The following is a 12094-nucleotide window of genomic DNA, read 5'->3' as shown; positions in this document are numbered from 1 at the left end:
AGATTGGTCCTTCGGAGTTGAATGAGGCTTCCTTTATGGATTGACGTAGGGCCCGTTTTTTGTTTTTAGGTTTTAGTTCTGCATGTGCTCAGCGAGTGTATAGTTGGTGAGTCTAGAGTTCTCTGCATGTTCTAATGCCTCATTTCCAGGCTATATGTTAGGTGTGTGCCTATTTCTGGTGAATATATATTTATTTATTGTTTTTCCTTTTATGTATAGATTATGTACTCTTTATCACTTATGATATATATTCATATATATTAAGTATATATATATGTATGTTTTGTTTTTTTTTAAGGTAGGTGCCACGCCTAGTGTGGGAGACCAGCTCATGGCCCTGAGGTGCCAAGACCTGAGCTGAAATCAAGAATTAGGAGCTTAACCGACTGAGCCACCCAGGCTCCCCTTAAATATATATTTTTTTACTTAAATTCTATTTTATTAGTTAAGATCATTACCCAGCTTTCATTAGTTACCTCATATCTTCTTCCATCCTTTATTTTCAACACTTTTTACCCTCCTTGCTCCCAAGCAGCCACTGAACTACTTTCTGTCACTATAGATTAGTTTGCATTTTCTAGAATTTATAAAAGTGGAGTCAAACAATAGGTGCTCTTTTGGGGGAAGAGGTGGGTCAGGCTGCTTTTCTCATGATTATTTTGAGATTAATCCATGTTGCATGTATCACTAGTTTCATTCCTTTTTTTTTTTTTTCAACATTTATTTGTTTTGAGAGAGAATGTGTGTGCCCGAGTCGGGGAAGGACAGAGAGGGAGAGAGAGAATCCCAAGTCAGGGCTTGAACGCACAAACCTGGAGTTCATGACCTGAGCCGAATTCAAGAGTCGGGCACTTAACCAACTGAGACACCTAGGTGCCCTTGTACAAAATCATTCTTTTTAGAAGTTTTCATTGGAATGGAATTTTATCCCTGTTATATATATTTTTTTCACAGCATCTCTGGAAGCTGATGGTGGAAGAGTCAGATTTACTGGGTCAGCTGAAGGTAATAGCTTAGCTGTCTTTTAACTCTTGAAATGATGCTGGTGGGCAGTGACTCATTCTTTAGGCTGTCTGACGAGCACTGGTGGCCTGTACCTAGACGTCCTGAGTGTTCCTCACATGTTCTCATCCAAGAACACAAACTCTACCTAATTTTACAAATGTCTAGAGTATAAAGGTTTGGGTGTTTATTTTCTTCTGGCATAATATTGTGTTGTCATTGAATAAATGATACCGAAGACACACCCATTGTCCTGCCTTGAGGAATTGCTAAGTATGCCCCTTTGACATGTCAAAAGCCTGTATCCTTTTTAGGTTGGGCTTAACTGATGAGATTGGAAATTTTCTGTGTAATTAGGCTAGTGAGGAGCTCCTGGCCATGCTGCATTACTGGATTGTAAATTGAAATTCTTTCCACAGATCATCAAAGACTTTTACCTTCTGGGACGCGGAGAACTGTTTCAGGCCTTCATTGACACAGCTCAACACATGTTAAAAACACCACCCACTGCAGTAACTGAACATGGTGATTGCCCTGTGGGCCTGAGAATGACCACTGTACTGAAATTGCTGCTAAACTGTTTAGTTTGTTCCACATAAGAGCAGCCTGGCGAGTTACGGAGCCATGTTTCCAAAGATGGAAGGCCTTTCAGGTGGGCTGTACATGGAGGTCATTGGGAGTAGCCTCTTGACCCTTCCTGGAAGAGTGGGCACAAATAAGGTATTTTATCAGATTATAGTCCTACCTTCCTTATGGGGCATATCAGGACTTAATGCCACGTGTATTAGAAATCTTTAGGTTGTGAATGATGGAAACTTAAACTGAACTAACCCAGGTAGAAAAGAGAAATGTATTTGCTATTATATTTGTAACTCCAGTGGGATAGGAGTATAGCTGGGCCTCAGAACAATTGAGGGACTAAAACTAGGGACTTGAATACTGCTAGAATTCTCTTTACTATATCTTGTCTGTGCCTCTTTCATGCCGTTTGATGGCCTTCCAGTCCCCTTTGGAAACATGGCAACAGTTCCCAGGAACTACCTCAGTGTCTACTGGAGGAACCAAACCCAGTCTTTCTGGAGCAAATTGTAAGATTCCAGGAAAGGGTTTTGATTAGCCTAGTCCAGATCGTATACATACCCCTGCATCAAAGATGGCAGACATTAAGATACGCCTCCTTCAGTGAAGTGTTCACCCTGGACTAATGGGAATGCTCACCGTTCCCATTCAAACTACATGAGGAGAGTCGGGTAAGGATCAGAATCAAAAAAAGAAAATAGGAAACCGACAGGGTTACCATTTTTCTAACTCTGTAAAACAAGAGATGTCCACTCTACTCACATCAGACTTTTTTCATCACAGATATCAGAAAACCCAATTCAAAATCATGTAAAGGGGAAGGAAAATTTATTGACTTTCATAAATGAGAAGGTCAGAGTATGATGGCTTTAGGCAAAGTCCGATCCAGTGGCTTACACGATGCCTTCAGGACTTGGTGTCATTCTATCTTTCACTTCTGCCTTTTTTCACAGACAGGCTTGCTCCATATGGTAGCAAGATGGCCTCCAGCCAAGCTCACATCCTGCTAAGGCCTTGTTTATCTCAAAACAAAAACAAAAACACAATAACAAAAAAACCTCTTTCAATCTGAATAGAACCTCTGCATTGGCCTGGCTTGAGTCATGTTCACATCCCTAAACAAAATAGTATAACAAGGTAGAGAATTAACATTCCATTTGATCATGCCTGCATCACCTGTTTACCCTTGAATCGGGTATTGTCAGCCACACTGAACTACATGGATAATGCTGGGAGGGGTGATTCTCCAAGGAAAATTGGGTGCTGCTAACAGCAGCAGGAGGAGAAATGCATGCTTAGTGACGCTAAAGCAACCCGTTTACACTGCGTCCTGCTGTGTCAGGCAGGCTAGAGGAGACGTGGAAAGCCGGTGGCATCTGGGTCTGTCACATAGCCTAGCATTCTCATCAGCCCATGTGCTCTTTCAGATGTGAATGTGGCCTTCCAGCAGTCTGCACATAAGGTATTGCTGGATGATGACAACCTTCTCCCTCTGTTGCACTTGACGATTGAGTATCATGGAAAGGACCATAAAGGTTTGCTGCTCTTTCTTAGATCTTTCTGCTCTTACTGGTCATTGTCTGTTCTCTCATCTCTGCTTCCATCCACCTCCACAGAAACCATATCATTTCTGACCTTAGAAGTCACCTTGTCTGGTACCCTGTTTCATATGGGAGAAAAAGGAAGTCCAGAGAGGCTAAGTGGGACGCCCAGGCCATGATTTTCTTTTCGTTTTCGTCCCGCTGCTGGAAAGCTCTATTTATTTCCAGCCACCAGACTTTAAAAGAATCTAAAAGTCCTCCTAGAGAATCTCCCACAGAATTTCCTTGCCTTCTGCAAGTCCCTTTTTGTCCACTTTATGCTTCTGACATTGCAGGCTCAAGTGAGCGCTCACTTCATGAATGTGACTCACCTTGTGGAAGCTGTGGTTCTAGGTTAGCAAAGCTGTCTTTTTTCTTCTTAACAGATGCTGCTCAGGCGAGAGAAGGGCCTTCTCGGGAAACTTCTCCCCGGGAAGCCCCTGCATCTGGCTGGGCAGCCCTAGGTCTCTCCTACAAAGTGCAATGGCCACTGCACATTCTCTTCACCCCTGCTGTTCTGGAAAAGTGAGTACTTATGAATTTCTCACAGGTAGATATTACCTACCTTAATTCCAAGGGTGGAAATGATCAGGAATAGAATTGGTGGGAGCAAGATAACCACCCAACTGGTGGTTGTAAACAATTTGTAAATCGGGGGTTGCAAACTGAGATGCCTTCATGGACTGAAGACAGTAGGGAGTAGTGGGGACAGGGATGAACAAGAGGGTCAAACCCTTCAAACCATCAATATGGTAGTGGTGGTGTTGGTGTTTGTTTTTAAGATTTTATTTTTTAAGTAGTCTCTATACCCAACTTGGGGCTTGAACTTAAAACCCTGAGATCAAGAGTTGCGTACTCTACCAACTGAAACAGTCACCTCTGCTTTTTTAAAAAATTTTTATTCTTTATTTAAAGTTTATTTATTTTGAGAGATGGCACACACAATGTGGGGAGGGGGAAAGGAGAGAGGGAGAGGGACAGAGAGAGGGAAGAGAGAATCCCAAGCAGGCTCCTCACTGTCCATGTAGAGCCCAATTTCAGGCTCAAACTCAGGAACCCTGAGATCATGACCTGAGCGGAAATCAAGAGTTGGACGCTTAACCTACTGAGCCATCCAGGCACCCCTGCTGCTGTCTTGTAAGTTCCAAGATAAGCAGTTTACAGGCTGCCAGTTTGTGACCCGGGAAGATGCAATCTTGGGTACCACATGGAGAATCTGGCCTTCGTTAATTCCATCAGACTAGCAAGTTGCCTCCCTAACTTTTGTAATATTTCGTTGATCTTCTTGGGAAGAGTTTCCAAGTCCAAGTGTTTGCTGCAGACTTGAGCCACCTCCGTAACCCCCCTGGAGAAGCAGTGGGGACAGCTAAGCTGAGGGGTAGAATGAAGGAGCTGGACCAAGGTGGTGAGAGACTTTTGGATCAGCTCTGTTCTTTATCCTGAGAGCTTGCCACGTGCTATTGCTCTACTCTGTCAGGACCTCATGTCTCCAAGCCAGGGAACGAGAGCTCTAGGGGAAGGGAGGTGGGAGAAGCATGCTTGGCTGGTGGTGGCCTGTGAAATCCGCCCCCACAGCATTTTAGGAATTTCTCAAATCCTATTACGGGATAGGGCACTGGCCCCTGCCCTGGTTGGAGGATGGAGGCCATTGTCCTCGGGCTAGATGAATGGAGAAAAGGAAATAAATGAAGAAAAGGGCCTCACTTCATCTCTCTGCTCCTGTTCACAACCCTGTCTACTTTTTGGGGTAAAGAAGCTTGCAGTATGGAGAACAGGCATGAACTGGAAAAGACAAGGCTGGTTGAGGGAGATTTCTGTGGCAGGTTCAGAGCCCACAGCACACCTAAGTAAGCTGCATGGACCTTGTCCAAAGAGCCTCCACAGCTCCCAGTGTCCCACAGGCAAACAGTCCATTTACCTCCTCACATATCAGGCTGTGAACACCCTTGAAGAAATCAATCTCCGATGTATTTTTAAAAATTTTTAATTATGAAAATTTCCAAATGTATACAAAAGTATGGACTATAATCGCTCATGTATACCTTATCAAGCTTCAGTAACCATCAACATTATGCTATTTGTTTTATCTTTTTTTTCCCGCTAGAGGCTTTATAAAGCAAATCCCAGACATGTCATTTCACTCCCATCACTCTGCAGTTCAGAAAAGGCATGTTTTGAATGTAACGACAGTGCACTTATCACACCCAGTAAAATTGACAGTAAGTCCTTATCTGATATCTGGTCCACATGGAAATGTTCAGTTATCCACAAATGTCTTTTTTTTTTTTTTTTTTTTTTTTTTTTTTTAACAAATGTCTTTTTATGTTTGGGTTTGTTCAAATCAGAATCCAAACAAGTATACTATTTTTACTATGTTCCATTAGAAATAGATGATTTTAAGTGTTTACTTATTTTTGAGAGAGACAGAGAGCGTGAGCTGGGGAGGGGCAGAGAGAGAGGGAGACACAGAATCTGAATCAGGTTCCAGGTTCTGAGCTATCAGCACAGAGCCCGACGTGGGGCTCAAACTCGTGAATCATGAAATCATGACCTGAGCTGAAGTCAGATGCTTAACTAAGCCATCCACGTGCCCCAGGAATAGATGATTTTAAAAACCAAATCAGATTGGTTTCTGCAAGCCTTCCTACGAACAAGTAAATTTATCTGGTTCTGCTAGGAATCAGCTGTCCTTCTCATGTGTCTTCTTGTGCAAGGCAACTAGCCCCTGAGCTTGCTGTGAGGCAGGAGATAGAGCTCAGTGAGGGAGCCTTCGATTGTGTTCTCTCTTCTTTGGGACAAGAGAGTCAAATAACTAAAATCCTTGTTTCCTAGCATATTTTTATTATTGGTCCATATAAGACCCTCCTTCCTTTTTATACATAACCATAAAACCACTTCCCAGCACCAAAGCTGGAACACTGATAGTAACGTCCTTCTGCCCCTGTGGTCTTTCCCAGTCCCACTCCCTTGGCTCCCCGAGCCCAAGGTGACCCCTCTCCTAACATTCACGTTTTCTATCCTGTTTATATTTAGTTTTATAACATCTATATATATATTCCCCCAAAGTATGCTTTTTTTCTACTTGGTTGTTTTAAGCATTAATAAAAAAGTATATCAGGGGCGCCTGGATGGCTCAGTCAGTTAAACATCCGACTCTTGATTTCTGCTCAGGTCATGATCCCACAGTTCCTAGATTTGAGCCCCATGTTGGGCTCCATGTTGACAGTGCAGAGCCTGCTTGGGATCTCTCTCTCTCCCTCAAAAATAAACATTTTAAGAAGGGTATCAGGCTATATGTAATCTGAGATTTAGCTTTTTTATTCAAAATCACATTGCTAGGGGTGTTCTTGAGTTGTACAGCTGAAGCGCATTACTCTGACAGCTCTGTAAGGTTCCATCGTAGAAATTAAAGCACAGTTAGTTCATCCCCACCCTCCAGCCATTCTCATTTCCTTCCTGCCCCATGGGGGAGGGGTGGCCAGCAGGTGAGGTGGGGAGTGAAGCCCCTCTCTGGAACAGCTGGCGGGACGTGTCTGCCCCAGGTACAACGTCGTCTTCAAGTACCTGCTGAGCGTGCGCCGGGTGCAGGCTGAGCTGCAGCACTGCTGGGCCCTGCAGATGCAGCGCAAGCACCTCAAGTCCAACCAGACCGACGCGGTCAAGTGGCGCCTGAGAAACCACATGGCATTCTTGGTGGACAATCTGCAGTACTATCTCCAGGTCTGTGCCGAGGGATGAAGAGAAGGAAGGTGTGGGAACAGAAGCCTGGGAGGTTGACGGCGGTTCCTGAAGTGGGACTGCCATCCTGCACGGGATGAAATGCTGGCGTTTGAGAGAATTCGTAGGTTCTATCTCTGGGTTGGGAGGGGTTCTTGGCGGCATTTTAGAGGAAAGTGGGAATAAATGGAGGAAGGATGAGGAATTTAGGGTTCTTAACCACCAGTGCAGGATTTAACTTGTGTTGACTTGACCCTTTTTATAGTTTGCTAGAACGTCTGGAAGGACTTAACTAAAGGGAGCAGGTGGAGGGGATGTGGCAGGAGGCGGGAGGGATCTGTCAGAACTTTGGAGGCCATGAGGTATTAGGCAGATAAAGTTCTATAAGGCCAGGCAACATCAGGGGGTCTTTGGTCAGTCTTAAAGTGGTCTGAATAGGAGAAAGAGGAGTGGGGGCAAAGAATTTCTAGTTCAGACCATCGGCATCTTAGTGTCCCTGAGTGCTTAGCATATGCAAAGTACTGACAGTATTTGTGTTTAACTGTCCATCAGGTAGATGTGCTGGAGTCTCAGTTCTCACAGCTGCTGCATCAAATCAACTCCACCCGAGACTTCGAAAGCATCCGATTGGCTCACGACCACTTCCTTAGCAACTTGCTGGCTCAGTCCTTTATCTTGTTGAAACCTGTAAGTAGGGCTGTTGGTTTCCTCAGACTGCTTCTAGCCCGACTGTTCCCTTAGATCCTGAGTTGCCAGGATGCGGAGCTATCCTTAAGCAATTGTTCGATCTCCATTTTTAACAAGTTAAAGCAAAACTAAAAGGGAATTTTAAAAGGGAACTTAAATGTCTTTAAATCTCTGAAATATTATATCCCGGGATGTGGTGAGCAGCTATAGAAGAATATGTGCTCAACCCTCAAAAGGAAGGATTTAGAGGAATTTAAGAAACGTTTCTGTGACACCACAGAAAGGCTAACAAAAAGCATAGAGTACTTAGGTTCTCAGAAATCTTTAGGGTCAGGATTGACCAACTGAGAGTTGTTTTCACATACAGCTGGAGTAGTGTCTCCCCCTCTGAGTACGTATGTGTGTATATACACATATGTTCATCTCCTTCAGGGTAGTTATTCTCAACCTTGGCCACACATGGGAATCACCTGGAAGCTTTAAAAAATCTAGGACCCAGAGCACTTAGAGTCTCTGGAGTGAAACCCAGACACCAGTATTTTTTAAAACTCACAAGTAGATTCTAATTCCAGAATAAAAAGCGGAAAGATTGAAAGGACCCCTCAGAGTTTCTATGGTTATTTAGGTTCCACAGATTACACTTCATCTGTGATGTCAGCCAGTTTTATCCCTCAGTCGTGCCACACCACAAACACTACTGGTCTTTTGTTTTGCTATTTGGAGCTATTTTTGCTGCACTAAGGGAGAGTGAGTTACATGGATGCCACTCCCAAGGGTTCTTTCTGTGAACTGACAACACCAGGAACCACTGTCACCAGTAGATAGTCCTCGTCTGGCATGCGTGCATCCTTGGGAAAAGCAGAATTTCAGAGCAGGTGGTCACCATTAGATATTTATTGAGTGCTTACTTTATGCAAGGCACTGGGGATACAAAGAGGTATAAGTCATGGCTCTGCCCTTAAGGAGCTCACAATCTAGTTGGAGAAACAGAACATACATACATACACAGATCAGTAACAACACAGGTGGCCTCAACAAGAGAGCAGTACACATAATATAGAGAGAAGCAGGGGGTCACTAAAGAGTACATGGGGAAGGGAGTGCTCTGCTGAGAAGGTAGAACTTGAACTGTATTAAGGAGAGTGTCCCGGGCACAGGGAACAACACTGAAAGCAAAGCTCAGGGCAGGAGCACACTTGGTGGGTCCAAGAAACGATGACAAGTTCACTGTGGCTAGAATGGAGGTTTTGTGCAGGAGTGACTAAGAGAATGACAGCATCTTTGCCAGGAAGGGAAGTTTGTTTTACACATGTTGCATTTTGAGGGGCTGGCAGGACTTGCATGAGACATTGTCTCTCCTGAGGTCAAAGAATGGGAGTAAGGTAGCTCTTAGATTGTTTTCCCAAATCTTTAATTTCATGGATGCATCTACCTCTTTTTCCTAATACCGCCTCTTTCCTGGGTAGGTGTTTCACTGCCTGAATGAAATCCTAGATCTCTGTCACAGCTTTTGCTCGCTGGTCAGTCAGAACCTGGGCCCACTGGATGAACGTGGGGCTGCCCAGCTGAGCATCCTGGTGAAGGTAAGTCTGCTGGCCACTTGGCGGTGTGCAGCCCTGTCCAAAGGATAGAGGTTGTTTTGCCAATGGGGAATCACGATCTTTCCCTCTGAGTCAATAAGGCATTTTCCGAATAATTACATACATACAGAAATAACAAGATACAGAGATAAAAATGTTGCTGTCAGTTCACTTTAAAGCAGCTAATTTGCCATCTCAACATTCAAAAATAGCTCAGCCCTGAATCTTTTCTTCAGCCCACAAACACACATGGCTTTGTTTTCACATTCTACCCCACCTCCTTACTTCCTTGAACTAACTCCGTTTCACTGAGATTGTGATTATCCGACGGGAACAAAACCACGCAGCTCTCCCCACCCCCACTGTACCACAGAACATATTAACTTGAAAGCAGATGCTAACTTCCTCCTGAGAATGAGCGTGTACTTTCACAGAAAGTCATGCGATCTATGGGTTCTGTACGAAGAAGAGTTTTAGGAGCTAACAGAGGTGAGGATGTGGGAAGGCCAGCTGGTGCTGTAGACTTTTGGGTAAGACTCTTTCAGGGAACCGCCCTCCCTGCCTCACTCCACAGGGACAGTTGGTGAGTCTGAGAGGAATGGCAGCGTGGGTCCTTCTCTCTGCAGGGCTTTAGCCGCCAGTCGTCACTCCTATTTAAGATTCTCTCCAGCGTTCGCAATCATCAGATCAACTCAGATTTGGCTCAACTACTCTTACGACTAGATTATAACAAATACTACACCCAGGCTGGTGGAACTCTGGGCAGGTAGGAGCAAGCCCTGGGGAACTCGGTGGACTGTGTGTGTGTGTGGCTTTTTAACGAGTTGTAATTCCAGAGCTAGGAGGCTCTAGCCACGGTCTCATCCAAATAGCCTCATTTTATAAACAGACTAAGGCTCAGAGAGAAAAAGGGCTGCATCTGATCATCTTTAATAATTTTAATGAAGCTTATTTTCCAGTAAAAGCCATCATCATAGTAACATACTAAAATCCCTGATGCGGAGATGGGTGTTTAGGTCTTGGCTGGGCTGATGCCCTGCTGGGAAGCAGTGTGGCTGTGGTTCCCAGTTCTGACATGAACTAGCTGTGCAGCCGCAGACCCCTGCCTGCCTCACCAGCCCCCAGCTTCCAAGTCTGGGAAAGGTAACTGCCCCTTGTAATTCTTTTCTTTTCAGTTGAATAGATTTTGTGGCGGTTAGCTTTTCTCAGAGGCCTGTCCTATTCAAAAACATGTTATTGTTCTCCTTTTTCTCTTTCTCATATGTCCTCAAGCAGATTTTTCCTAAGCGATTTTAGAAGAGTCAAACTTAAGTTTTAAGATGACATTATGTAGATCACAGGTTGCCCTGATTCATATTTCTTTGAAGAAAAGCTCAGGAAAGCATATTTGATGAGGCTCTTTTTTTCTTTCAGTTTCGGGATGTGAAAACATCTGGTTCACAAACTAACAGGCCCATCATGTTCCCAAATCTGTGACAGAAGATTCAGAACACTCCAGCCTTTCAACAAATGCCTGCAGACTACTGAGGGCTCTACCTTTTTCTGCTAGAAGCAATACTACTGAACACCCGTGGGCACAAATGCTTCCCATGTGGAAGGGTCTGCCCTACCTTAGGGGAGTTCATCACTCACCCACCATGGAAGACATGTGGTGTCAGCTCTCCCTCTGCCGGCCTTGCCAGATCCAGTCCACGGAGAACATCCGTGGGGCACATCCATGCATTGAGCACCTGCTATGCGCCTAGGTACTGTTCAAGCTGCGAGACCCAGCAGTAAGAACTCCCACTCATCTCACGCTGGTAAAAGGGCAATCCTAGCTATTGACAACGTATTAAAGTAGTATTCTAACAAAGAAAAAAGGGTCCTTAAGAAAACTGAGGTCAAATTCTTAAGATTTCAAGTACTGAAAATTACAGGTCTAATTATCCCCTCTTAGAAGAACCATAGGAGTTGAGGTTCTCCTAACCTGGCCCAACCATTACTGGTAATTATTAATGTTCATATTGGTGTGAACCAAAATACTCATTGAACAACTCCCTCCATACTGAACAAGAATGCAGCAATCCAGCGTCAGTCTGTAGCTACTGAATCTGGTTCTTTGTACCTTCTACCACATACTACGTCCTATTTCCTACAGTTGTGTGCTGAGGATGACCCCTTCAACTGCTGCCTGTGGAGAAGTTAGCAAACCATGGCCTGCCACCTGTTGGTGTAAATAAAGTTTTATCGGAACCCAGCCACTCTCATTTGTTTACCTATTGTCTGTGATCGCTTTCGTGCCATCATGGCACAGGTGAGTACTTGTGACACATCAAATAGCCCAAGAAGCCTAAAATACTTCCTAACTGGCAGGAAAAAGTTTTTAACCCCTGCTTTAGAGAATGAGAGGACAGCGGCAGGGCTGATGCTAGAGGTAGGGAAGGAACAGCTTCTAGTAACTATGACAGGAATAACAGTTAAAAAAGGTTGGACCTCTGACTACAACTTCTGCCATTTCCAAACGTTGTCACTGTGTTTCTCCTGTTGATCCTTGCACAAAGTAATCCCATCAAGCTTATAGTCACTGCCCTTTCAGAGCAACTGGTGCTTTTTCCTTTTTAGGAAAAGGTACAGTACCCACAAGTCAGCTGTCAGGTCAATTTTAAATAGAGATTTTTTTTAATTGCCAGGAAACTTCAGAGCTATGCTCAATTCCATTCAGCTTTAGCTACAACTATTGATCTGGACCTACTGTAAAATTAGGTTTTGGGAAGCATCTAATTTTAAACAGCCCAGGATAACCTTTCGACAATGATGGCACGGAAAAATTTTAAATTCACTTGTTATTTTCCTTGGCAAGCTGTCCTCCACTACGAACAAACCTATTGAAAACCACAGAGAAGGTACCACATGTTTGTCTTGCTATTTGTTCTGCGATTAAGTTCAAAGAAATGGATGAAGAAATCCCAG

General features: G+C 44.1%; 1 protein-coding gene across 1 annotated transcript in view; it reads left to right on the top strand.

Moving 5' to 3' along the window:
- TUBGCP4 (tubulin gamma complex component 4) overlaps window positions 1–11381 on the top strand; it is a 35455-nt gene extending 24074 nt beyond the window's left edge. The window contains exons 10-18 of the mRNA XM_058738000.1: window positions 955–1005; window positions 1422–1527; window positions 3009–3116; window positions 3548–3686; window positions 6704–6881; window positions 7431–7565; window positions 9032–9148; window positions 9772–9911; window positions 10559–11381. Coding sequence (XP_058593983.1) covers window positions 955–1005; window positions 1422–1527; window positions 3009–3116; window positions 3548–3686; window positions 6704–6881; window positions 7431–7565; window positions 9032–9148; window positions 9772–9911; window positions 10559–10571 — 987 coding nt within the window. The 3' untranslated portion in view covers window positions 10572–11381. The remainder of the gene's footprint in view (window positions 1–954; window positions 1006–1421; window positions 1528–3008; window positions 3117–3547; window positions 3687–6703; window positions 6882–7430; window positions 7566–9031; window positions 9149–9771; window positions 9912–10558) is intronic.
- Window positions 11382–12094: the final 713 nt, after the last annotated feature.

This window comes from Neofelis nebulosa, chromosome 7 (genome assembly GCF_028018385.1).
Source record: "Neofelis nebulosa isolate mNeoNeb1 chromosome 7, mNeoNeb1.pri, whole genome shotgun sequence".
Lineage (NCBI taxonomy): Eukaryota > Metazoa > Chordata > Mammalia > Carnivora > Felidae > Neofelis > Neofelis nebulosa.
The sequence above is the reverse complement of the archived record's forward strand: the minus strand, read 5'-3'. Positions and strand labels throughout refer to the sequence as shown.